This window comes from Oncorhynchus nerka, linkage group LG11 (genome assembly GCF_034236695.1).
Source record: "Oncorhynchus nerka isolate Pitt River linkage group LG11, Oner_Uvic_2.0, whole genome shotgun sequence".
Classification (NCBI taxonomy): domain Eukaryota; kingdom Metazoa; phylum Chordata; class Actinopteri; order Salmoniformes; family Salmonidae; genus Oncorhynchus; species Oncorhynchus nerka.
In genome coordinates this window covers 47,735,146-47,762,594 of record NC_088406.1, presented here as the reverse complement: position 1 = coordinate 47,762,594, position 27,449 = coordinate 47,735,146, and the positions used below count along the sequence as shown (strand labels likewise).

The window sequence follows — 27,449 nt, the reverse complement described above, 5'->3', positions numbered from 1 at the left end:
TTCGCTGGTGTTTCCGAGCTCACAGCGCAGTCGACATACAGTGGGCGAACCGGATGCTAATTTGGTTCAATTCCTTGCAGAGTGGTTTTATGCTTCACATGTATCTCAGTGGAGGCGCCTCTGTCATACAAACTTTATGGATTCCGCTACAAACCTGTAATTTTGAAATACGCTCTGTATTTGGCGTTTAAAGCCATTTCACTTGCGCACGGGATCTAGACAATTAACTGGAAAAAAAATGATTCCCCGAACGGTAGGATTCTGCTTTCAGTATTAATCTCAGTGATAGTATTTATTAATGGTCTCTATTGCATTGGCAACTTTGTAGTCTGCATTGATAAAGAAATGCGGGATATACTTTTTGAGCACGAGTTATCTAAAAATGTTATTTTTTAAAGTGGTTTAGCTCAGTGTGAGGCACATAAGCCACTTACTAATAATTGTGCATCATTTGCCCAATTATGTGTAACATGATTACAATTCGGGGAATTCAGGCGTCCAGGCATATGCAATACTATTTAACATGATCAGAAAGGAGACTTGCCTGGAGGAATTGATATTCGACCTAATTACAAAATATATTGATCATTATCACAGTGAAAATGTATTATAAATTGTAGGCTATATTATTCGTATTATTATTAGTAGTAGTAGGCCTAGTGATATGTATATTATTAGAGTATACTTTATATTGTATATGTTGCACTTAATATTTTATATTGCTACATGTTATTCGTTTTCTTATTAGGGTTTTTCGTTTTCCTTTCCATTAGGCCTATTTATCTGATATGGGATGGTTACATTTTTGTTTCATTTTCAAAATGACACGTTTTCAAACGCCAGTAGGCTTGTTGTTACATCAAGATTATGATAAGTGGTCGAAAGTTGATACGTCGGCGATAACAAATCATGGTTTTGCATGCCGGCTGCGGGTAGGCTTCATCTCAGTGCCTTGCGCACAACTAGCGCTCTCTACCCATGACTTTGCTCTTGACAGCTCTAGTGCAGAATGATTGGAAGGCGCTAGTCTGGTATCATTTTATCACTTGGTCAACCGTTTTAAATGTATTGGTTGGACAAAAAGCTGAAATGTCTTTGGTTTGAGGCCCGCGTGTGGTTTTACCTATTTGCTGTCCTAGACTGTACAATTATTTGTGTGGCGTGTTGAACAAGCGTTGAATATGGAGAAGATCTTTGAACCAACAAAGAACGGAAACCTCCGGGGCGTTTTACGAAAAAGCATATAAAACATATATAAAGCATATAAAATTATTGCTCGTTTGTTGAGGTTTGAGGTGAGTTCAGGTGTTATTGAACACATGACCTCGTAAAAAAAAGAGGTGAGTTAATTACAGATGTAGTTATGTGATGTGTTCGAAACTGGGTATCCAAGTTGTTATAACAAGTAGCTGCAAGAAGTCATATCTACAGGTGAATTCTTCTTCAAGAGACAACGAGGAATTCCTGACAAAAGAGAACTGTGCACTGACTTGCATCATTTTGATTAGATTAGTTGTTATGATCACTATGATTTATGTTTAGAGATGTTAGTTCAGAGTAAAGTGTCCATACAGTACATCGCTGATAGGCAATCACAGATTTGTCTGAATGACAGTATTGATGGAGTGTTACATATATTTTCTTTCACCCTGCGCTCTCCACCCTCCTGTTAGTGGTAGGGGGTTTATGCAACACAAACCTTGGCTTCCATTGTCATGCTGTAACATAGAGTACTGTTCATATTTTTTTAGACCAGTGCTGTCTCCTTAACATCATCCCCAAACACAATCACCTCACTACCAATGCCTCTTACTGGTAAAACATGCAAGCAAGAGGATAGTACTTTTACTTTTTGAACATGTGAGAAGAAAGCACTGGGTAACAGTTCAGCATGGCTCATTGCTTCTTCTTTGGTAGCAGGTGCTGTCAGAAAGTTGTTACATGCATTGCATATACACATATTTTTACGGTCCTTGGACATCTTGATGCATTCATATTCACAGAGATCACCACAGGCTACACAGACACACATCAACTGAGCAAATCACATGCACATATACTGACTCTCCATACCTGTCTCTCTCAAACACACTCTCTGTCTTCCTCTCTTTGAAAGAGAGGATCACGGACACCAGTTGTAGTAAGAGTCCTGTTATGTAAAATGAGAGCTCTTTCTGTCAGGGGTGTCAGTGTTAATTGGGCTGGCACCTAATGGCTCTGTGTGCTCCTCTGTTAGAGGCACAAACAGTTGTGTTGTGTGTCTGTCAATGTACTGGCCCACGCACCTGTCAGAATGACAGGGTTGTGACATCAGGCACTCCATGAATGTGGTGCCAAGGGGTTCACGGTTTAGAGAGCAACGGAATTTCATACCAGCAGGGGCATCTGGTTGCTGGGATATGTCACAGCTCCTATACTTTACAAGGAGTCCATGAGTACATTACTGTAATGCTTTGGTTGGCTTGGTAAACATCAGTGCCTTGGGGCCTCCCAAGTGCTAGAGGCGTCACTACCGATCCGGATTTGATCATGAGGCGGCGCACAACAGGCCTAGCGTCGTCCGGGTTAGGGGAGGGTTTGGCCGACTGGGATGTCCTTGTCCCATCGCCCTCTAGCGACTCCTTGTGGCGGCCAGGCGCATGCACGCTGATTTTGGTCGCCAGCTATAAGAGGTTTCCCGATGACACATTGGTGCGGCTGGCTTCTGGGTTAAACGAGCAGTGTGTCAAGAAGCAGTGCAGCTTGGTGGGGTCGTGTTTCGCAGGACGCATGGCTCTCGAGACCTTTGTCCCTCCCGAGTCCGCACAGGAGTTGCAGCGATGGGACAAGACTGTAACTACCAATTGGATATCACGAAATTGAGGAGAAAAAGTGGTCGAAAATAAATGAAATAAAAGTAAATAAACATCAGTGGCTTGCAACTTCTTTGAAGAGAATCCCCCGGATTAAGTGTAGACGGACACTAAATGGATGTCTTGAGCAGATAAAATAGTGTTATCTGAAGTACAAAGTAAAGTGTGTGTATGTGTGTGTGTGTGTGGCATTGCCCTATGGCACCCGGATGAAATAGATTTTCATTATTCCACTGCCTTGTTGTGTCCTGAGTCCTGACATATTTGTGCTAACAGTGAGCCAAAATACCAATATTTCTTATTTCATTTAATAGATTGTATTAAAATATGTACACATAAAATCTAGGGAGAATGGTCAATGCTTGCTTGTTCAAGGTTTTCTACTTTTGAAGATTATGAAATGTATCTGTCCTTGAATATTATCCACGATCTTCCAAACTTTTTTTCAATGATTCTGTTTGTGATTTTCCGACATAAATAGTGTTTATAAACCGACATCAAGACGGGGAAAAGTCTCAAAGGGAGATTTCCTTTTTATATTGTTTGCCGTCTTGAAAATACAAGTAAACAAGACAAGCAGGTTGTGGGTGGTTAGTTGATTACTTTCCTAATTTAAATTACGCATGCAGTATAACCTTTCATTCAGTCATACCCATGATCTGATCAAGCCCTCAGGTCCAATAAATCCAATTTTGTCAATGAGGTCAGCATCAATTGGCTGAAGTCTATGGAGTCCCTAAGTTGTACAGAAAGTTGATCATGGCAGGATAAAGGCCAGTAACACCAACTTCCAGTCAGATAAGCATACATAAAGCATCGATGACCACCTTTTGAGGCAACACCCGGCATAGACATCAACAAAAACAATAAGACAACAGACAACAAAAAAAAATGAAAAGCTCGCTTTAAACACCCACTCCTGTTATTCACTATGGAACGTTCGCGTCTCGATTTGAAGGGAATACCTGAACTGGAATGGTATTGTTGCAGGTCTTTCTGTTAGCACTTCTACAGTACATGGGAACCCCACAAAAAGTTATCCCCTCTTTTCCTTCACCCTCTAACTTAGGTAGACTTCTAAATGGCCCGAGGGGTTTCGTTTGTTTCTAATCCTCCTCTATTTATGTTTCTATGTTCTGCCCATTGCTGTTCTGGCTTATTTCACTGCAGCCTTTCAGTTCCACCACCCACACATGCGATGACATCATCTGGTTTCAATGATGTTTCTAGAGACAATATCTCTCTCATTATCACTCAATACCTAGGTTTACCTCCACTGTATTCACATCCTACCATACCTTTGTCTGTACATTATACCTTGAAGCTATTTTATCACCCCCAGAAACCTCCTTTTACTCTCTGTTCCAGACGTCCTAGAGCACCAATTATCTTAGCTTTTAGCCGTACCCTTATCCTACTCCTCCTCTGTTCCTCTGGTGATGTAGAGGTGAATCCAGGCCCTGCAGTGCCTAGCTCCACTCCTATTCCCCAGGTGCTCTCTTTTGATGACTTCTGTAACCGTAATAGCCTTGGTTTCATGCATGTTAACATTAGAACCCTCCTCCCTAAGTTTGTTTTATTCACTGCTTTAGCACACTCTGCCAACCCGGATGTTCTAGCCGTGTCTGAATCCTGGCTTAGGAAGACCACCAAAAATGCTGAAATGTTAATCCCTAACTACAACATTTTCAGACAAGATAGAACGGTCAAAGGGGGCGGAGTTGCAATCTACTGCAAAGATAGCCTGCAGAGTTCTGTCCTACTATCAGTTCTGTACCCAAACAATTTGAACTTCTACTTTTAAAAATCCACATCTCTAAAAACAAGTCTCTCACCGTTGCCGCCTGCTATAGACCACCCTCTGCCCCCAGCTGTGCGCTGGACACCATAGGTGAACTGATTTCCCCCCATCTATCTTCAGAGCTCGTGCTGCTAGGCGACCTAAACTGGAACATGCTTAACACCCCAGCAATCCTACAATCTAACCTTGATGCCCTCAATCTCACACAAATTATAAATGAACCTACCAGGTACCACCCCAAAGCCGTAAACACGGGCACCCTCATAGATATCATCCTAACCAACTTGCCCTCTAAATACACCTCTGCTGTTTTCAACCAAGATCTCAGCGATCACTGCCTCATTGCCTGCATCCGTAATGGGTCAGTTGTCAAACGACCTCCACTCATCAATGTCAAACGCTCCGTGAAACACTTCAGCGAGCAGGCCTTTCTAATTGACCTGGCCGGGGTATCCTGGAAGGATATTGATCTCATCCCGTCAGTAGAGGATGCCTGGTTATTTAAAAAAAAGCATTCGACTCTGTCAAACACCACATCCTCATCGACAGACTCGACAGTCTTGGTTTCTCAAATGATTGCCTCGCCTGGTTCACCAAATACTTCTCTGATAGAGTTCAGTGTATCAAATCGGAGGGTCTGTTGTCTGGGCCTCTTGCAGTCTCTATGGGGGTGCCACAGGGTTCAATTCTTGGACCGACTCTCTCTGTATATGTCAATGATGTCGCTCTTGCTGCTGGTGAGTCTCTGATCCACCTCTACGCAGACGACACCATTCTGTATACTTCTGGCCCTTCTTTGGATACTGTGTCAATAACAAACCTCCAGGCGAGCTTCAATGCCATACAACTCTCCTTCCGTGGCCTCCAATTGCTCTTAAATATAAGTAAAACTAAATGCATGCTCTTCGACCGATCGCTGCCTGCACCTGCCCGCCTGTCCAACATCACTACTCTGGACGGCTCTGACTTAGAATATGTTGACAACTACAAATACCTAGGTGTGTGGTTAGACTGTGAACTCTCCTTCCAGACTCACATCAAACATCTCCAATCCAAAATTAAATCTAGAATTGGCTTCCTATTTTCAACAAAGCATCCTTCACTCATGCTGCCAAACATACCCTTGTAAAACTTACCATCCTACCAATCCTCAACTTCGGCGATGTAATTTACAAAATAGCCTCCAATACCCTACTCAATCAATTGGATGCAGTCTATCACAGTGCTATCCGTTTTGTCACCAAAGCCCCATATACTACCCACCACTGCGACCTGTACGCTCTTGTTGGCTGGCGCTCGCTTCATACTCGTCGCCAAACCCACTGGCTCCAGGTCATCTACAAGACCCTGCTAGGTAAAGTCCCCCCTTATCTCAGCTCGCTGATCACCATAGCAGCACCCACCTGTAGCACATGCTCCAGCAGGTATATCTCCCTGGTCACCCCCAAAACCAATTCTTCCTTTGGCCGCCTCTCCTTCCAGTTCTCTGCTGCCAATGACTGGAACGAACTACAAAAATCTCTGAAACTGGAAACACTTATCTCCCTCACTAGCTTTAAGCACCAGCTGTCAGAACAGCTCACAGATTACTGCACCTGTACATAGCCCATCTATAATTTTGCCCAAACAACTATCTCTTTCCCTACTGTATTTATTTATTTATTTATTTAGTTCCTTTGCACCCCATTATTTCTATCTCTACTTTGCACATTCTTCCACTGCAAATCAACCATTCCAGTGTTTTACTTGCTATATTGTATTTACTTTGCCACCATGACCTTTTTTTGTCCCTTATCTCACCTCACTTGCTCACATTGTATATAGACTTATTTTTCTACTGTATTATTGACTGTATGTTTGTTTTACTCCATGTGTAAATCTGTGTTGTTGTATGTGTCGAACTGCTTTGCTTTATCTTGGCCAGGTCGCAATTGTAAACGAGAACTTGTTTTCAACTTGCCTACCTGGTTAAATAAAGTTGAAATAAATAAATAAATAAATATTGAGGATGTGCCAAGGCATAGCCCTGCTGCAGCCGGGCTGAAGGCAAACAGCGCATAGAGCTTTTCTGTCACGCCCTGACCTTAGATCCTTTTTATGTCTCTATTTTGGTTTGGTCAGGGCGTGAGTTGGGGTGGGCATTCTATGTTTTGTGTTTCTATGATTTTCTATTTCTATGTTTTGGCCGGGTATGGTTCTCAATCAGGGACAGCTGTCTATCGTTGTCTCTGATTGGGAACCATACTTAGGTACCCTTTTTTCCCACCTGTGTTTGTGGGAAGTTAACTTTGTTTGATGGCACATTGCCTTAAGCGTCATAGTTTGTTTTGGTTTTGGTATTGTTTATTGTTGGCGGCATCTACTATTAAAAGTATGTACGCTCACCACGCCGCATCTGGGTCCAGTTCTTCCTTCAACAGCCGTGATATTTTCTTATCTGTGTCGTGTAGAGAGGGAATCTGAGGTATTAGTGCAAATATGAGATCTGAATCTCTTTACCCTATTAAGGTTGATATTGGGATGTGAAGCAACACACAAAGCTCCAGAAGTCCAAGCTTGTGTTAAGAAGCTATAGAGTTCGCATGAATGTACTGTTTCTCTCACTACCTTGCCGCACAAATTGTTCATGTTAGATTCTTCTTTGGTCTTGACAGAGTAGGTGAAGTCCTGTTTGTTTTGTTTACAGTAGGTAGGCTACTGCATTTATAGGGAAACATTTCTTATGTTTACTCAGTCCTCCATATTTCACCTTTCAATTTACTGATCTATGGTTTCTACAGCCTAAGTTACTCCCAGGGAATGTCTGCTTAATGATTGGTTAACTGTCTTGCCAAGTCATGGCTGTCACGTCATGTGTTTGAGTACTAATTAAAAGGACTAAGGCCCACTTATGAGGAAACATCTGCCTATCATCAAGCCTTCAGGACAGAGAAAAATAAACCTGGGAATTTAATGATGCCTTCCTCTTTTGTCATTGTGGTTGCCTCATGATTTATCAGGGAAAGATCCTAATGTAACCTATCTGTTATGAGATGTCAGACATTGCTATTGTTTGTTTTATCATTATCACATTTCAAGGTAAGACCCAGATGCAGACTGTGTCAAAGTAACAATGTTTATTACAACAACAGGGGCAAAGGTACAGGACGGCAGGCAGGCTCAGGGTCAGGTCAGGCAGAGGCCGGTAAAGCAGAGTAATGGGGCAAAGGTACAGGACGGCAAGCAGGCAGGCTCAGGGTCAGCACAGGCAGAAGGGTCAAAGCTGGGAAAAACCAAAAAACAGGAGCAAGGGTAAAAATGCTGGTAGGTTCTACGAACAAAACAAACTGGCAACAGACAAACAGAGAACACATGTATAAATACACAGGGGATAATAAGGGGAGATGGGAGACACCTGGTGGGGTGGTGACAAGCGTGTGTGTGTGTGTGTGTGCTTGCGTGCGTGCATAATAATAATACATTTAATTTGTATAGAGCTTTTAATTACAAAGTTCTCAACACATTTAGAATCAAGGCAGGTAAAATAGAGAGCGTGCTAGTGCTAAATAGACTTTAGATCAGGACTGTAAAAAATAGTCTGGAGAAGTGAGTTTTAAAGTGGGTTTAAGGCCTGTTTTAAAAGGGGCAAGTGAGCAGAAGTCTTGGTCCCCAATAGTTTGGAGACGTGTCTTGGGGACTTGAAAGTGGCTGGAGTGAAGAGTACGAGGTCTTTCGCTGATTGAGATGAGGTCGCTGATGTAGATGGGGCTCAATCCATCAAGGCTTTAAATGCAAGCATGAGGATTTTATAGTCGGTCCTGTAGTTGACCGGTAACCGGTGGAGTTGGGCTAGGATTGGGGTGATGTGGTCTGACTTCTTGGTCCTGGTCAGGACCGTGGCAGTACTCATCTGGATTAGTTGGAGCCTCTGTAGTGATTTGGCTTGGAGGCCCCCAAACCGCACATTGACGTAGTCGATCCGAGCGAAGATGAAGTTGTGAAGAGTTTCTCTGCATATGGCTGGAAGAGTGATGGTATAACCCAGGCAATATTTTTAAGATGGAAAAATTATGGTTTACCTATTTGTTTTATGTCAGCAGAGACAGAGAAGGATCAAACTTGACTTCTAAGTTGGAGATGACAGAGGACAGGTGGATGGCCTGGCCGCTGATTGTAGGGCAGATGTTTCCAGCACTGGTGACCTGCTTGGGTGTCCCAATAAGCATAACCTCAGTCTTGCTACTGTTCATCTGGAGGAAGTTCTCTTTCATCCATACCAGTGTAGACTGCTGAGGGGAGGACGGCTCATAATAATGTCTGCAATGGAGAAAATGGAATGGCATCAAACACATGGAAACCATGTGTTTGATGTATTTGATACCGTCCCACTAATTCCGTTACCATGAGCCCGTCCTCCACAATTCTTTGTATACATTCTCTTGGAATGTTATCAGCCCTGGTGAACTTTGTGTGTTTTATATGTTTTATAAAAGAAGACAGAGAGGAACCTGTGTCCGGTGCTCTGTAGACCTACAACCTCTGGTGTCTTGCCATCAATGCTCCTCCTGTGTGGTTGGTATTGTAATTGAATCACCCTTTCCTCTTTGGCATTGGGTTGTATCATGATTTATCAGGAAAATAATATGAAGTAGCCTCAATCTATTATATATGCATACACACAATAATGATAAAACACAATATTTAACATCTCATAATTAGGGCCAAGATGTTTACTTACACCTTTTGCGATATCCAATTGGTAATTACAGTCTTGTCCCATCACTGCAACTCCCGTACGGACTCAGGAGAGGCGATGGTCAAGAGCCATGCATCCTCCGAAACACAACCCTGCCAAACTGCACTGCTTCTTGACACTAGTGTTGCTGCAGGTAAGAAATCCTAGGAAACGTTCTGTAATTGACACAATCAGTTAATCAATGTCTGGTTGTACGTGTCTGTTGGGGGGATTGCCTAAGCCAGGGGAGGCGTAGCTCTGCGAATCTTAATCGCGCGTAACCTATTATTTTGCAGGGAATACTATTTGTAGATCAGTGATTCTACTTCTCAATTTGCTCAAGCTGATCCTCTCCAATGGACTCAGAAGATGTTGCTAAAAAATAGGTCAATTTGGGGCAGTTAAAGTGGAGAGTCAATGAAACCAACCATGCAAGTATATTGGAGCAAATTCCAGGGGTAGCCCCGACCGGGACTCGAACCCAGGTCCAGTAACTATCATGCCAAGACTTTAACCGTTACTGAATGTTTCCTAGCATTTCCTACCTGCAGCAACACTAGTGGACAATGCTGGAAATACCAAATAAAAGCACAATGCCTCAAAAGTGCCCCAAAACACCTGGCCAAAATTATGAGGTGTCAGACACTGTGTTTTATCTTTATTGTGTGGGTGGGTGCGTGCGTGTGCTGGCTGGCGTGCCTGTGCATATCTGCATGCATGTCTTTGCCCATATTTGTGTACTTTGCCATACAGTATACCAGTATCTGTGCATAAACAGTGCCATGTGGAAATGACAGCTCTCTCTCTGAAGTAAAAATCATTCAGTGGTTACTATGTGGATCCCCCCAAGCCCTCCCTCCCCTCTTCTACACAACAAGATGATTGGAAAATGGATGTCACACAGGGAGAGGGGCCAACGTGTCCGCAGCTTCTTGTAACCTTCCACTGCTCATCAGAGCTCTGATCTGCCTCAGCGATACTACAGCAGCAGGAATTCAACAACAATTCCTCTCCTCTGCCCTTGCAGGCTATAGTACTGAATCTGAATTTGAAAAGGCAGTCATCCGTTTTATCGCTGTAGATTCCATCATCCATGCACCACACATTTCATTTTTTGAAATATGCTGGCTACATGTCAAAGTGCTAATGCATAGAGAAGGTTTCATTATTCCCCGCTTCCTGTGTCTACAGCAGTGTAAAGGGAGCAGTGGGTTGTGCTGGCTTGCACCAGCTTGCCGTAGCTAGACGGCCTCTGTGTGTCTGAAACCGATCGGATCAGGTCCCACCCATCTTTCCCCTAGTTATGCACACAAGCTCAAATCTCCAGTTCTAATCTTTCCCCCGTTTGAAGCTGCCGTGCTTCCAGACCTTGGTTAGTGTTATTACCTTAGTCACAGACAACGAGTTGGAGGGGCCACAAGGGCCACTGGACTGGCCTGAAATAGCCCTGGTGTTAAGGAGACCCAGTAGCCTAGCTCTGATCCTCTTACACCTCCTGCCCAAACCGTTTCCCGTTTGACCATGATGGAGAGGGTCACACGCCATCCACTCTGTTTTAAAAGCATATCTGCCTTTGAGGACAAAAAAACGGTGACAGCACTGGTAAGAGACAGTCCCTCTACTGCAAGTTATACGCAACCAACCCCTGGTTCATGTGCTTCCTTTTACTGTCTGTGAAAGATGCCAGCTTCCATGGACACAATATTAACTCTATTGTAGAAACTTTGGGAAATAGGGAAAAGAAAAACTGAAAAACTATAGCGCAGTTTAGATAACACAACTGACCAGCTATCCTTATACCTTGGGTTTCCCTTGTTTTCATTCTCAAAAGACTGTGACTCTACTCTATATCACCAGGCTGGCATTGATACATGAGGTCATTGCCATGGTAAGTAGACCTGAAATACAATAAATAAATAACCGTCTAGATCTGTGCACTATAGACACTATATCAGCCAAATTTCCAGGCTGTCATTGGTGACTATTACTCCACCTGACAGTCCCATTTTATGGCTTTCTTCAACATCTCTTCACCTGCTTGTGTCTATTTGATTCCAGGCGAAGCGCCATTCTGCCCCAAAGCAATATTCTTTTTTCAATTTTCCTCTAATGGATCTAGTCATAGACGCCCTGTGTGTTTTCCCTCAAATATGTCATGAAGATGTCATTTGGGTTTAAAAATAACATTTGTAACAACTATCCCTGAAAATTGCTCAATTCTGATGTAATATTTCCCACCAGATTCGAAATCACTGAGTGCATGATTCACTCTTTGCAGTGAACTGTCAGTCAGAGCTTTGGATCTCTATAAGGTAAGTCAGATGTTTCACAACAGCCTTTGCAGATTATTTTTGTTGCGTTGTAGTCTAAGCCTTTTATCATTGCACCTGGCTAAAGCAGGGTTGACAGAGGTTTGCCAAAGACACAGGAATAGGATCCGTTGTCTCCTTCAAAGCGTGTCGTCAGGGAAAACCTGAGCCAATGTTTGAAGGAACCTTCCTGTAGGTTCATGCTCTACAACATCCGCAGAGTACGACCCTGCCTCACACAGGAAGCGGCGCAGGTCCTAATCCAGGCACTTGTCATCTCCCGTCTGGATTACTGCAACTCGCTGTTGGCTGGGCTCCCTGCCTGTGCCATTAAACCCCTACAACTCATCCAGAACGCCGCAGCCCGTCTGGTGTTCAACCTTCCCAAGTTCTCTCACGTCACCCCGCTCCTCCGCTCTCTCCACTGGCTTCCAGTTGAAGCTCGCATCCGCTACAAGACCATGGTGCTTGCCTACGGAGCTGTGAGGGGAACGGCACCTCAGTACCTCCAGGCTCTGATCAGGCCCTACACCCAAACAAGGGCACTGCGTTCATCCACCTCTGGCCTGCTCGCCTCCCTACCACTGAGGAAGTACAGTTCCCGCTCAGCCCAGTCAAAACTGTTCGCTGCTCTGGCCCCCAATGGTGGAACAAACTCCCTCATGACGCCAGGACAGCGGAGTCAATCACCACCTTCCGGAGACACCTGAAACCCCACCTCTTTAAGGAATACCTAGGATAGGATAAAGTAATCCTTCTCACCCCCCTTAAAAGACCTAGATGCACTATTGTAAAGTGGCTGTTCCACTGGATGTCATAAGGTGAAAGCACCAATTTGTAAGTCGCTCTGGATAAGAGCGTCTGCTAAATGACTTAAATGTAAAAATGTAAATGTTAAACGGAGGACATTTCACTCATCACTTCATCTGGTGGATGGAAGCGTATATGTGTTCCTTCAATAGGCCAGACTTGTCACTGTCGACACAGTACAGGGATGGTTAAAACTACCCAGATATGTCAAAACATTGCAAGCGTATAACACCTCATGAAAAGACACATGATAATCATGCCACTAATGATGTAAAATTCTCTAGATTCTATCACTTTTTGAAAAGCACATGTCACCATGAGTGTCTGTACCGTTGCTTGGTTTTTGAGAAGGAATTCCTTTCTTGACATAGAGTGAGTCATCCTTGCTATGTTGGCTTTCTCCCTATTGCTCACGTCTCATAAACGTTGTCCAAACCTGTTATGGCAGCCCAGGTTGTCTCATGATGCTGCCTCTTACCCGTCTACACTCTGGCGTCAGATGGGTTCGAGTTTGAGTGGTTTCCTGCCAGGTATGACTGGCATTGAGGCAGGTTATTATCACTCCCATCTCATGCCTGGATTTCAATTATCTTTTCACTTTCTTTGCAGAGTATACATGTGTAGGCTAGCTCTTTGTATAGCTACAGTCTAGGTGCATACTGTAGCTGTACATTCCACTGAGACCCCACAGAAAACATGTATTTTTGAGATGACAATGCTGTAATTGTTTGCCTAAAACTTCAGCAGCTTCAACGGTAGAATGCCCTGGATGTTTTGAGACCAATTCCAATAATGAGATAATTCAATCCGGAATATTCTGGCAGAATGTAAACTCTCATAAAAAGTTTTGTTTTTTTGTTCACCGTGGTACACTGGAATTGCCCGAGGCCTCACTAGCGAGTTGGGTTTTAATTAGGATTCATTAACGTGCAAATATCCCCCACCACATAACGAGCAGGCTGTCACCCAGCAGATGTGCGATAATTTCCTCATATGTTACCAGTGGCAATTTTATCATGTAAATCTTGGTGGGGCAAACTCAAAATAAATGTTTTAGATGCTTGCCAGCAAAGCCACAACACAACACTAAACAATACATGAATTGCACTATAACGGCGACAAGCGGTGCCCACAAACTGTTACCTCCTACATAAAGCTGTCCCAACAGCAGAGCTTTCTTTTCTGCACCATGGAGTGAATCCCTCCCACCTCTTCACCTGGTAATCAGCGGAGCCTTGTCTGGCAGCGAAACAATTCATTCAGCCTTGTTTACTGCCTTTTTAAAAAACATAGCTGATATGGCTGACTTGCTTAAACAAATGTGGTTTCTACTGACAATTGAGATGTGCAAACTATGGCATAAGGGAACGATGAGCGATAATTGTTATTTTCAGAGCGTTTTTCTGGAGTGAAGTCGAAGCTTTTCAGGGTGTTTTGAAATGGCTGCTCATAGTTTGCGAAGGAATAAAGTCCAGACAGTGTACTTTGGATCACAATCTGTCTTTTGAGTAGCTACTCTTGATGTTGTGTGTATGATACAAGTGTTTGACTGCAGACCTACTGGATTCTTTTGTATAGAGGGAGAAAATAGAGACACCTGCTGGGAATTGGCCCCTGAAAAGAAAAATAAGCTATTGAGATTGAAAGCAGGATACAGTGCAACTATCCCTCAACTCTTTTCTGGCCTAAAACTTAAAACATGTCATGTTCGATAAATGTACACAGTTGGGGTTATTTTTGTAGGCTTAGAACGTTTTTCAAATCATGAGAGCATTAGCACAAGAAAAAATAGAATTCATTCTTGTCAATGTGACTGATGTTAATGCATACAAATTTCCAAATTACTTGTGCAGAAAAAAATGACCCGTCATAAAGGAAAATAAATTGATTAGATTAGTTGATTAGATTACAGCACTTTAATTGGATCCTCTGCGTGCATGAAGAAAGGCCCCAAAAGGACAAACAATGATGCTATCACAGTACAGTATGTACATTGAGGGAGTTGCTGTATAGACCAATGTGTTCCAGCTCTTTAAGTAACATAGCAGGGACAATGGGAACAATATGTTATGTTCAGCGTTTGTATTTTTTTAAAGAGAAATCACGCAGTTGTCTACACTGTTTAGCACAACACCCCCCCACACACACACACACAAAACTATTAATAATTGACCGCAACCTGGTCATACATGATTTAACAGAACACTTTGTCTCTGGATACAGGCACGCGGCTTCTTCACAGCTATATTTAGAGAGTTAGGCCAACTTTTTGAATTTTGAATATTGTTTTCATTTGAGATATTCAGTTATATAGCATTATACCATGGCATTGTTGAATACTCGTTTCTGATTAGCTTGAAGGGCATTCCAGAGTGTGGATTATTTTCCTATAACGCACGGTATACGGTGTATAATAGCAAGTTAGGACTGATGGTTTGGTTAGCGAAACTAGCAAGTCTGTATGTATGGTTACCAAGGCACCTACTGTAGATACAGTATCTATTAAACTTGTTAGCTACTTCAGTAGCCCCGTGTTAATTATCCCTTACTTGTTTAAATATTCCCCATGTAATGTCAATGGTTGGCAAACATGGCTGCCATAGAATGTTGTAGTGTCATGCAAATGCATCACAATGCAGAAATCTCAATGTCCTCTCTAAATACAGTACATGTCTCTGGGCTTCTTTATGTAGATGTTCACAACATTACAACGATTGGCTCTCCCATCAGATTGTCAGATAGCACTCTGGTTAGATTTCATTGAGAAGTTTTTGGGAGACGTGGGTGTGGACACGACGTCGATGCTCAAATTGTGCTGCCATTTGTCTAGTAACGCATGCCATTGTCTCCAATCCAGTCCCAAGTAACGAAGTGTCCCCAGGAGTGTCATGCTCACAGAGAAAGCCCGTAATTAGCCTACACTACAGTAGCAACAAAATGGGTGTCTTGTTGTCAATGTCATTGGGAAATAGTGGGCTGAAACCTCTAGTGCTCTAATCAGCTACATGGTCTAATTGGCCAACGTTTTGACTTCCTTCCCACAAATCAAATGCCAAATCCTATGCCCATTGTGGACCACAAGCTTGTTTTAGCGTAATCGGTGATAAGGACTGTAACCCAAACCCATATTGTGCGATTGCTCTGTACTGTATGCCGTAGGTCTAACTGATTGTGTGTGTTCTTTTGCAGGGTGCGGGCTATGGTGTGGAGGTCTGAGGCATGGCCTGTTTCTGGGCCCCCTGGGTGAACAACACCCAGTAGCCCTGAGATGATGAGTGGCCCTCCGCGCTGGCACTCCTTTAAGTGATGAAGACCCCTGCCATCCTCCTCCTCATCCTGTCTGTCCTGTGCAGAACTGTGGTAGGCACTTTTAACTTTGTTTCTGCTCATTACGGCAGTAGTGATTGTACTTAACATTACTTTTCAACTTCAATCCATCCATAGAAGTGTGTCAGGTCATTAGCCGCTGCCGTCGTTAGTTTGTTGGATTATCCTTAGGAGCTGTTATGAAATGTAAGTCATGCGAAGATGATTCACCGTTCTGAATCACTGCGGTTCATAATGGTCTCAGTGTGCTATATAGAACACAATCAGAGTGCTGGGAAGCTGATCCGAACAGCAGTGCCAGTGTAATGTGCTTTGCATCCTCAATCGATGCAGCTGGTTTAGTGGGTGTGTCAGCTTTTATGGAGAACTTAAGTTACACCACTACAGTAAGCCAAGGAATTTGTGTTTTATATCCAGTCAGATTTTACACCCAGTCAGGCCCACTACAGTTAGATTTTGTGGGGCTTACCCAGATGAGCCCGCTGGGGTTGACCCCTGACCCTCCATCCTGTGATTTGTGTCTTGCAGCATGTGTCAACAAAGTCGGTGAAGCACACAGTGGAGGAATGGAACAAATACAGGAGCGAGTGCCTGCTGAGAATGAGCACGGACCCCACACCCCCAGGTAAGACTCAAAGACCTGTCCTATGTCCTAATCAGGCACACCTGATTGTGGGTTAACTAATAGAATAGAATAACATCTAAAACGTTATTGGGTAGACAGTGGAAATATGCCTTTGGCTTCACAGTTATAAAAAAACACCAGGAGCTTCATCCACAGAATCTACCCAATTCTTAGGATAAGTACCATTCAGTACCATTCAGGGTCTGCTTACTGCTTATATACTTACTTCTACCCCCAGGCTTATTCTGCAGCCGCATGTTTGACATGTACGCCTGCTGGCCGGAGGGCATCCCCAACACCACCGTTAAAGTGCCCTGCCCGTGGTACCTCCCCTGGTACAACCAAGGTACTGGTGTGGCATTGGTTAGTGCTTTATGGTTTGGTAGAAGAAATGAGATTCTGTTTCATCCAACTTCTAGCTAGGAGGTTAATGCTAACAACGTTTCTATCTAAAGCCGTTCAGAATCAGGCCCCCAGTGTCTGGTCTGGTGCGTGAAATCACATGCTCTGCTCGTCGGCTACTGTGTAGGGGGGGCTGGGGCCTTATTTATAACCGTGCTCCATTTCTGGAAGTCTGCGCACGTACAAATATATTGAGATTTATAAACTTGACGCACGCCATATGTGTATGCATATTTCCCATTATAAATCAGCCCTGTCGTAAAACTGTGGATACGTGAACGAGCATTAAACATTTGCCTGGAAAACGCTTCACCTTTTATGGTGACAATAACGCCCTTTATTTGCTGTACAATTTGGAACTATTGGAATTACGCCATGGCATACAAGAGACACGTTGTTGTTTAATAGTTTATCAAAAGATTATTGGGTTTTTGGTTGTCCTGCCTTGGTATAGACTCTGAGATTAAATAAGCAATGATGTCGCGCTCCTATCGCACAGCAATACTGTAACCTTACCCTGTCAAATATTTTACATAAGTTACCAGCCTATTTACTGTGTTGGCAAAATGTTTTCATCTTTAGCAGTGATTTATGATGTGTCTGGAACAGGACTGTGTCTGTTTCTGAACGTGAAAACAATGGCAAATTGTCATGGACCTGCCAGCAGAACGTTTGAATTCAATTTTATATAGACTTTTCCCCCAACCTAAATACGATGGACTGCCCGCGCATTCTGAAACATTGTAGGGCTGCTACATTTTTAAAAAATGATAGTACTTACAGCTCTATTTCTCGTGTACTTTAGTTCTATTTGGCTTTTTTATTTATTATAGTAATACTGATTTTCATTACTGTATTGTTGGGAAAGAGCATTCAAGAAAGGCATTTCACTGTATTTGTGCAAGTGACAATTAAAATGTGAAACTTGATTCATACTGTAGACCTACAATGTAAACGATCGGCTGTTAAATTCGACTGCAGACTAAATTCTGTATTATAAACTGCGCTGCCTATGCTATTGCAAATCCTGAAATACATATAGCCTCTTTACATGGCTACTAGGTCCAATTAAACGAGAGATGCACATGGTAATTGTTGTATGGCTCCTTCGGGAATATGAACTCATCACGGACAGAAAAGTGAGGAATATATTCTGCAATAGTTATGAAAATAGGAAAGACATTTCTACGTCAAATGATAAGATTCCTATGTCAAATTGTTTTTGACCAAACAAATCTAACATAGATTTTCGCCCCCTTCTAACTAATGGAAAATGTTGCATTCTTGTTAATATGTTTTCCTGATTTTATTTTTTTATGAGTAAACTTTTCATCATATCCCCCATTTGCACAAAATACTTACTTGCCAGCTTGCCATACAATATCTCAAACCACTAGCAGATGTGCTTTTGCATGTTCTAAAGTTTGCGGGAAAGTGAACACATTCTCATGTCAAGTATTTTTTTGAAGTAAATACCAACTTTTGCGTGAAAACTGGCGCACGCACATTTTGGGCTATATTTTGTACATACACATGGTTTATAAATGAGGCCCCTGGTCTGCCCTAAAAAGCCTATGTAAATTACAATCGACAGAACGGACCCAGCAAAAAACTATTTTGGCCTCTAAAATTTGTTTATTATGATTATGTTCGATCCCCACTGTGAATAATTTTAGTCCACTACAAATCGAGATATTAAATTAAATTGTGATCCATTCTGACTACTACATTTGTCGTCACACAGGACCGTGTGCTGACACAGACCCTTCACGGGCCGGGAGGCTATTAGGAGGCTCCCGGTCAACGCTCAGTCAGGATAAAAGCGACTGCATTTACCATGATCCTTTGCTAGTTATTGCCACTTTCAACATGATCCTTAACAATTTTGTGGTGCCATTCAGACCCATTCAGCGATATGGCGTGCTTAACATTCAAATAGTTCCGGCTTCATGCGCCATCGGGAATACGTGTCAGCGCTATCAATATCTGCTGGTTTTAATGTCTATGTGCAAAATTGAATTTGTCTCATCTGTTTGCCTTCTTCCTTTATCTCTCCCTCCCCGTGTCTGTGCAGTTCGTAATGGATATGTGTTGCGGGAGTGTGGGCCTGATGGCCAGTGGGCCGTTAACAACACCAGTAGCACCTGGAGGGACCACTCCCAGTGCAACGCAGACAATAACCAGCAGGTGGCACAGGTAATACCCATCATGCACCATTCCTGAAGTAGACCCTCCTCTCAGAGCACATAATAACATGCATGGCTAAGAGTAGGACAGAAGACTTTCAAAGGATTCATGCTTTTAATGACTGAATGTGACTTTTAGAAAACTACACCAATAGTCTTAGGAGACCCACCAAGTACTGACAGATGTTTTGAGAGGTAAACTAATATATAGCCATTCAAAAAGCAAGGATTAATAGAGTAGGTACTCCAATGGGGTTCCACCTGTAGGGGACATAGAAACGCAATTACCAGAATGGCCATTCTTTTACGATAATGCCAGAGTGCTCTGATTGCTTATGAATGTTGAGGTGGGCTAGCAGCAGCAGCAGCCGTCGCTGTGCCCTAATGTTGACGTCCACTCATCCCCATCAGCATGCTCAACTCGTGTCCTCCTTACCCTCTCTTAATTTCACATCTACTGCCGCACTCCATTACGAGCTCAGTAATGAATGGCCCGTTTACTGCGTAAATATAAAATATCTCATTACTTAGTCGGTATTACATACAGGGTTATAGATCTGACAGGGCTACGGGGGTGAGCGCTGAAAGACACACAGTCCTTTCTTTATGAAGAGGGAGACAGCCGTCACCTAGGGGTTATGTTGTTGCTGGCAACCGATGACGCAACGCTGCTTTGCCTCATTGGACCCACAACTGAAATGTACTCCAGTCTGCAGCCAGACTTTCTGATGATGAGAAAAATAGGTGGGCAAACGTTTATCACCGTTCACGGCCATTCGTAGTGAATAAAACAACGCTCCCTATGTTTCCAATGCATTTTTCCATGATAGGTGGGTAAATGTGCGTTTTTACGCTCCACTTCACCATTGTTTGACACCAGTTACACTCACATGTTCTAATCTGTGAGATTCATATACTTAGAGTATACAATAATGGAGTGTCACATATTTTCAACAGGAGCTTATTAGTGTACTGAGCGTCATTAAAGCGTTCATGAGCATTTTCCGAGGCATAGTAGGCATCAAGACAAGAGGACTTCTTGCAGTCAGTGCATCTGCTTCGTCTGTATCTGTGTCTCTGTTTGCACTCTACTAAAAGGACAGGGCATTTGTTCAGTACAGCACATCCATAAGAGAGTCAGAGAGTTATAGGATGAAAACAGGGTCATGTTGTTCCCTCATCTACTTGGGATTTGAGTGCAGGTCTTTGTGTGTCCACAGGAGAACCAGATGGTGATCTTGGCCTACTTCCGGGTGATGTACACTGTGGGCTACTCTCTGTCCCTGGCCAGCCTTTCCCTGGCCCTTGTCATACTGCTCATCTTCAGGTAAATACTGGCTCTGACCACAGTCGTAAACAGCATACAGTACATCTTTATATGGCAGGATTTGACTCTATGGGACTGTTTGGACAAGGCAATGGCTTCACTTCTAGTATTCTGATGTGAATTAGGAATATGTCAATCATACAGTAGTAGGGAAATAACCCTGCAGCAACAGGACATTTTAATTATTATGTGGATTATAATGAATGGATATTTTTTGTTACTGCAAATTCTGACATTTTAAAGTGTAAATGACAAACTTTAGAACCTTGGATACACTACAAGTTTGCATTTCCTGCTGTGCAGGAAAATTCTCAGTAACAAAAGAGTGATCAAATTAAGATCCTACATCTGTATATGACATATACATGATGCTGGAAAGAATTTTGGGATACAGTATTCTAAATGTCAAGTGTTGTACCCTAGGAAACTAAGGTGCACCAGGAACTATATCCACACCAATCTGTTTGCGTCCTTCATCCTGCGAGCCATATCCATCCTCACCAGAGATGCTGTTCTCACCAGGGACACCCCCGAGTTCAGAGACAACAGAGACGTGTCCAATGTCCTCAGTGATCAGGTCGGGAACTAAAGGCTATACACACTAATGCAGGTTATAGAAACACACACTCACACAGTTTACAGACTCAATTCATCACTCGTACTTTGGACAGCCATCCTTGACCTCTTCCCCTGACCTTTGCCCCCAGGCTCTCTCTGGCTGCCGTGTGGCCCAGGTGCTGATGCAGTACTGTGTGGGGGCTAACTACTACTGGCTGCTGGTGGAAGGACTGTACCTTCACAACCTGCTGGTGCTCATGGTCTTCTCTGAGAACAGCTACTTCTGTGGATACCTCTTCATCGGCTGGGGTAGATACATACACACACTCACACATACAGATGGACACACACACACATATGATAAATGATATAAATGCTGTTTCCTGACAGTAATGTATGGGTTTATGACACTGTGTGTAGGAACCCCAGTGTTATTTGTGGTCCCCTGGATTATAGTTCGGTACCTGTATGAAAACACACGGTGAGTCACTCTCATTTCCATTCCGTTTTATTTCCTCCTCATCTGTTACTAAAAACAAAATTACAACTAAGAGATTGTGACTCACCTCCTCCCAGGTGCTGGGAGATCAACGAGAACATGGCGTACTGGTGGATCATCCGCACACCCATCCTCCTGGCCATTCTGGTGAGTGTGTGTTGATGTGCGTGTCGACTGTGTTGTGCGACCCTAAAGCAATGGGGGCCTATGGGTGAGTCATTCGTCAACGCCCCTCCCCCCCTGCAGTTTTATCTCTTTGAAGTTAGCAGACCGTGACAAACCTGGGGAAATTGTGCGAACGTGAAAGCTGACTGGTGCATGTTTTGGTTTCCGGAATGCATTTGTGCCTTAAAATGAATGGATGACTCATTAACCCAGAAGAGATAAAAATGAATGTCACCTGGTTTCTTTTCTTAGTAACACTTAGGAATAAGGACCTAGACTTTTAATATTTATGCTTAACACGGTCTTGAAGCTTGAATCCACCTTATCTTGAGAGTGTTTAATTAGCATCTCTCAGTAAAAGTCCGCGAGGAAGAGAATATACTTTTTTTCTGTGGTATTTTGCATCAGAAGCAACATGCCAGAAGAGGTGAGGATTCACATATGACTTGCCATTTGTGCCACAACTCTTGAATTTCCCCTCAGGACAAAATGCCTAACATGGTTTGACATAATCACTAATGTTAGACAATTACTGTGTTTTGCATTTCTGTTTCACCTTCCGTATTGTACAAATGTGTATATTTTTGTAATTACACGGCTCGTCTGTAAAAGAGGCCTTGGTCTCAGCATGACTCCCTGTCAAAATAAAGGTTAAATAAATAAAAGGAGTAATTCATACGTAATATGGCATGCAGCTGCACTCTGTCACCTGGACTTTGCACTTAATACCCCTAACATGCTGCAGTCTGACTTTGGAACTCAAACTTTAGCTTTTCACATTATTGTGGAATTCTCACATACTCACCCTACTTCAACAGTAGCAGTTATCCTTGTTTCCCTTTCTCATATAATACTGAAATGCCGCAGAAGAGACCTATTAGGATATATATCCTTTTTAGATGTCAGATTGTTACATTTTCTTGTTGGCGTCAATAAAGCTAATATTGGGTGGTTTGATGTTCATTTTGTTTTTTTATTCCAGGTCAACTTTTTCATATTTATTCGGATCATACAGATCCTCGTCTCCAAATTAAAGGCACGCCAAATGAGGTACACAGATTATAAATTCAGGTAAGAAAGATACAGCACCTTCTAATCCATGAATTTACGTAACAGTAAACCAGAATAAAAACACAAAACAAACATCGTATTGTAGCATCTGAAACTGATTTAGTCAACTCATTGCTTACACATGTCTACGTGTTTCTTGCCACGTAACTTTTGTCTCTGTCGTATGCCTTGTTGAACGCCCTTCCATTCACGGATCATTGCTGTACCATGTTGTCAACTATCGTCTGGCGTGAACACGCAAGGACTCTGCTCTTGTGCGAGCCAGAAGACATTGTGATGACCTAACACTATCCACACTAAAGACATTTGCTTCAAACTCCGTTGACATCCATTACCTCAATAATCCATCACTAAGTCGACTTGCACTTCTACTAACCCTTTATGGCACGCAGAGTAAAGGGAGCTGTGGAATCCCTTTGATGTTTCTGTGGTATTCGACGGGGCCTTCCCGTCCTTTGATTGTGAGCCGTGGTCCTTTGAGACGGCATAGACTCTTTTTTTTTAATGGAACCAGCCACATCCAGGAAACCAGTCGCATACCTAATCCTCTGAACTAAGCCTGGCCTCGAGGCACGCTGGACAACATGAGTCTGATTGGAATCTAAGCACAAATGCAGCTGATACACAAGATTCTGATCCACCAAAAGAGTCACGGGAAGAGGAGGCTTTTTTTGATTTCCCAAGATTCTGTGTTTGAAGCCGTTTACTTACCATCCCTGACTCTGAGTCCAGGTGTGGAAGTTGTGGCTTTCCTTGTTTGGCATTTTATGTGTTTGTGTGAAACGTGAACCATCCATTGATGTCATTGATGAAAGAGATTCACCATATAGGACCAAACAGACCTCTCTAATAGTTGCACTTGCTTGGCTCTGTAAAGGATGCTCTGTGTGTGCAGGTTGGCTAAGTCCACTTTGACCCTCATCCCTCTCCTGGGCATCCATGAGGTTGTCTTTGCCGTGATGTCAGAGGAACAGACAGAGGGCATCCTCCGAAATATCAACCTCTTCTTTGAACTTTTCTTCAATTCTTTCCAGGTAATATGATGAGGTACAAAGGTTGTGTGTGTGTGTGTGTGTGTGTGCGTGCGTGCGTGCGTGCGTGCGTGCAGGCATTCTTTCTTGTTACTGCATGTTATTTCTCTCAGTGGTGCTTCTGTTAGGTGTGTGTTAGATGTGTGTGTTAGAAAATGGAGAGCACTCTTCTTCTGATACCTGTCTCTCTCTCTTCCCGCAGGGTCTCCTGGTTGCCATCCTGTACTGCTTCGTCAATAAAGAGGTGAGTAGTAACGAAGTGAAGTGTGCTCTCAACCAAGCCCAGGTCAAAACAAGTGCACTTGAACATCAGTAGCAAACACCTGAGGTGATGGCACATTCATCTCTGTTTGTTCCTATGAGAAGCCAGCGCTTTCTGTGACCTGCTGGGTATGTCACCTTGTCACTGTGGGTTAGCTGTCACACAGAGAAGCTCACTACCTACGTCAATGGGGCAACGGGATGTCAGTGAGGGGCCCAGCCATGTGTAGAGTCAAGAAGTGTATAGGCCACTGTGACATGAAGGGTCCAATGTATCTCCTGTGGAGATATGGGCTAGTTTGGTTGAGGTAGCCTACAGAGTAGTGAGTAAAGAGAATAATGATCAAATTTGATATAATTTGTCTTTTGGTCTGACCAGATCAAAAGGTCAGGGAAAACTCATTACTTTCCCTCGTTCATCCCTCTCTCTCCCTCTGTCCATCTGTCCCAGGTGCAGTCAGAGATAAAGAAGAAGTGGCAGCGATGGAAGCTGGGCATGAACGTCCTGGACGACCTTCGCAACACCGGCAGCAACACGCTACAGGGGGGCACCAGCGGCGGGCAGTGCCACCACGACCCGCCCTGCCAGCCTGACTGTCCACAGGAGGATACCCACAACCTCTCCTCAGACGCCTCCGCCTCAGGGCCGCATGCCCACCCACGCCCACACCACCACCCAGGGGCCAAGAAGGGCAAGGCCTACTGCTACATTTCCGCCCGCAAGCAGGTGCTGAACGGCCTTGATGGAACTCCGCTGGGCAACGGGGGAGGAGAAGGAGTCATCAAATACTCTGAGAGCTACTGCTGAGTGGCCCTGTTGGGGTCTAATGAGGGCTAACGAGTAGCTGGCTACCTTTGTAATTTCTAGTGGAAGGAATCCGAACCAGACAATCACCTGCTTCCAATTTAGTTGTGTACTCCCAGATCTATGTGGCCTACTTGGTGTTTCGTGGAACCCATGTCTTAATAATTGTGTGAACATGATCCGGGACTCTTTGGATGATTGCCAGAATGCCTTTTCTGCCCTGGCCAATCAGGCTATGTGTTGTGACTCCCATAGGCTTCCAGTGGGAGATAAGATGACCCATCCCAAGTGCAATATCGCCGCAATCGACCCAGATGTTGAGGAAAGCTACTACTTAAATTAGGAAATGAACACCGTCCAACCTTTATCTGCTCAGATTTGACTGTTTTGGGGGGGTTTGCCTCTTTGTTCTCTACCTCTCGCTCTACTTGTGGACAAAATGGAAAGGTTACGTACCAACCGTGGACCGTCTTTTCATGTGCAATGGATATTATATCAATAGTTTGTTTTATATGTTGGTATTGGAAAAAGTCTCTGTGAGGGACTTAGAGAAGGCAGGAGGTGAGCAAACCAATATTGTCTTCCCCAGTGAGTTAGCCACACACACACACACACACACACACACACACACACACTATGGTTTCCCTAGGCAACTCTGTGTTTTGAATTCCTCTCACCCAACCGTTGAAAACCTGTCATGCCCCTTGCTCTCTAGTCATACATTTATGGCAACCTTATAGTCATAGTTATGGTAGCCTGTTACTCACCACAAATTGTTTTTTTCTTGTAGCTTTTCCAGACTAACCACAACCACTTACCACCCAGCTGAAGGCTTTACATCCCGCTGAGCACAGGTCGTAACATGCCAAGATGGCATCTCTCCTCTGCTTCTGGGGATTAAGGTCCCAGCACCCTTGCTGCCATGTAGCTTAAAATCAAAATGGGGCAATAGGAAATGGCTCTCTACACGATAGACCACAGCCACAAAATACACATTTAGTATTCTGCTGTGTGCGTGTCGATGGTATGCTGTAGGTCTACATGTCTGACGTCATGTTTGCAAAGCTAGGATCCATTCTGTTCATCCTCTGTGAAGATGTCTGGTACGTTACATACATCTGTGTAAGGTTGCCAAAAACTCCATGCCGGAATCTGTGAGAAACAAAATATTTTGCACTGATCTCAGTGAAGTTTTGAAATACCAATTACCCAATATGAGTTTAGCTAAAGGTGCTTTATTTTAACCCAGCTAACAATCCCCCAGTCCTATTTAAAGACTGGTTTCAATCTAAAACTAGTACAGCACAACCCTAACTTCTCCAGATATAGCTTGACTACTCGGTGTGTATGGATCTGTCTGAGCGTCCAGAGCCCTCAATTCATTTTACTGTTTGTAATTAGTCTCTACTTGAGGGTCACATTGCACCTAATGGCTCCCCACCGGTTGAACAGGGGTTCTGTATAAATGTAGGCAATTAAACCAGACAATTTCCAACTTCCCTTTTGAAATAGCTCCTCTAACCCGCATACACAGAGGCCCCATCTTCACACATACCAATGGAGTAATGAGGTAGCCTTGTTTTTCTGTCTTCCCATTCACTCCAAATGGGGCTAACCCGTTACCCAAACATGTCCACCATCTCTGTGTCATCAAAATGTAGCATGTCATACTAATGAACATGCATTTTATCACCAGGAGTATTCCTACTAGGGTCATTACTGGTGCTTGACAGAGGGGCCTCAACGCTTCTGGTGCCATAGATCATTACCCTTGTGTGTGTGTGTGTGTGTGTGTGTGCATGCTATTATCTTAATTTCCAAAGTGGCTTGGCTGATCCTCACAACTGAAATAGCATTCACAAACTGAGCATTGCACTTCACAAATATCTTCTAGTGTAATGTACCTTTGGCAACATGCACGCGTAGCCTTTGGAATTTCTTTGGCAAACATTACAAAATACTGTGTTGTTTGTAAAACAGCTTATGTCAGACATTGACCTTTCAATAAAAAAAATGACCAGATGTAGCATATAGTTAGTTAGCATTGCTAGTATGTGTTACAGTGGTGCCGTGACCTGGATCTAGAGAGTGGACCCAGTAAACCGAGGTCAAAGGGAGGTAGATTCAGTGGATGCTTATGTTAGAACCTTGCAGTGGGTTAGGACTGTACTGTCACCCTGGACCCAAAATACATTGGGTCCATTGTGGCAGAGGTGGAACATGTTACATAAACGGACATGACCTTCTGACGTGACTCCACATGTTCTATATACCTGTCAACGGGTAAACTTGGCGCACTGACACTCAAATGATATTTAACTCTGTGTGAGTAGGCTATCATCACAGGGAGATTACTGTACAAAGAACAGCACTAAATCTCACATATAAGACTATGTGACATGAATGGACACTATTTTTACTCACTTTTTATTTACATGTTTGTTATTTAAATTAAATTATTCTTAATCTGACAGTGTTTGTCTATTGTTTTTTTTGTATCTAACAAAAAATGGGACATTAACTTTGTGAATGCCATCCCGGATCCGGGATTGTGAATACAGCCTCAAGCTCATTACCATAACGCAACGTTAACTATTCATGAAAATCGCAAATGAAATTAAATCAATATGCTAGCTCTCAAGCTTAACCTTTTGTTAACAACACTGTCATCTCAGATTTTCAAAAATATGCTTTTCAACCATAGCA

At 43.2% G+C, this 27,449-nt stretch overlaps 1 protein-coding gene across 1 annotated transcript; it reads left to right on the top strand.

Annotated features, from left to right (window-relative positions):
• gipr (gastric inhibitory polypeptide receptor) lies at nucleotides 1-27,214 on the top strand. The gene is made up of 14 exons (XM_029673021.2): nucleotides 1-253; nucleotides 15,676-15,846; nucleotides 16,342-16,438; nucleotides 16,677-16,784; nucleotides 18,915-19,036; nucleotides 20,247-20,353; nucleotides 20,777-20,930; nucleotides 21,061-21,220; nucleotides 21,332-21,392; nucleotides 21,488-21,557; nucleotides 22,558-22,646; nucleotides 23,542-23,680; nucleotides 23,880-23,921; nucleotides 24,390-27,214. Exons 2-14 carry the CDS (start codon nucleotides 15,793-15,795, stop codon nucleotides 24,744-24,746), a joined length of 1,560 nt encoding a protein of 519 aa, XP_029528881.1. The 5' UTR covers nucleotides 1-253; nucleotides 15,676-15,792; the 3' UTR covers nucleotides 24,747-27,214.
• The last annotated feature ends 235 nt before the right edge of the window (nucleotides 27,215-27,449 follow it).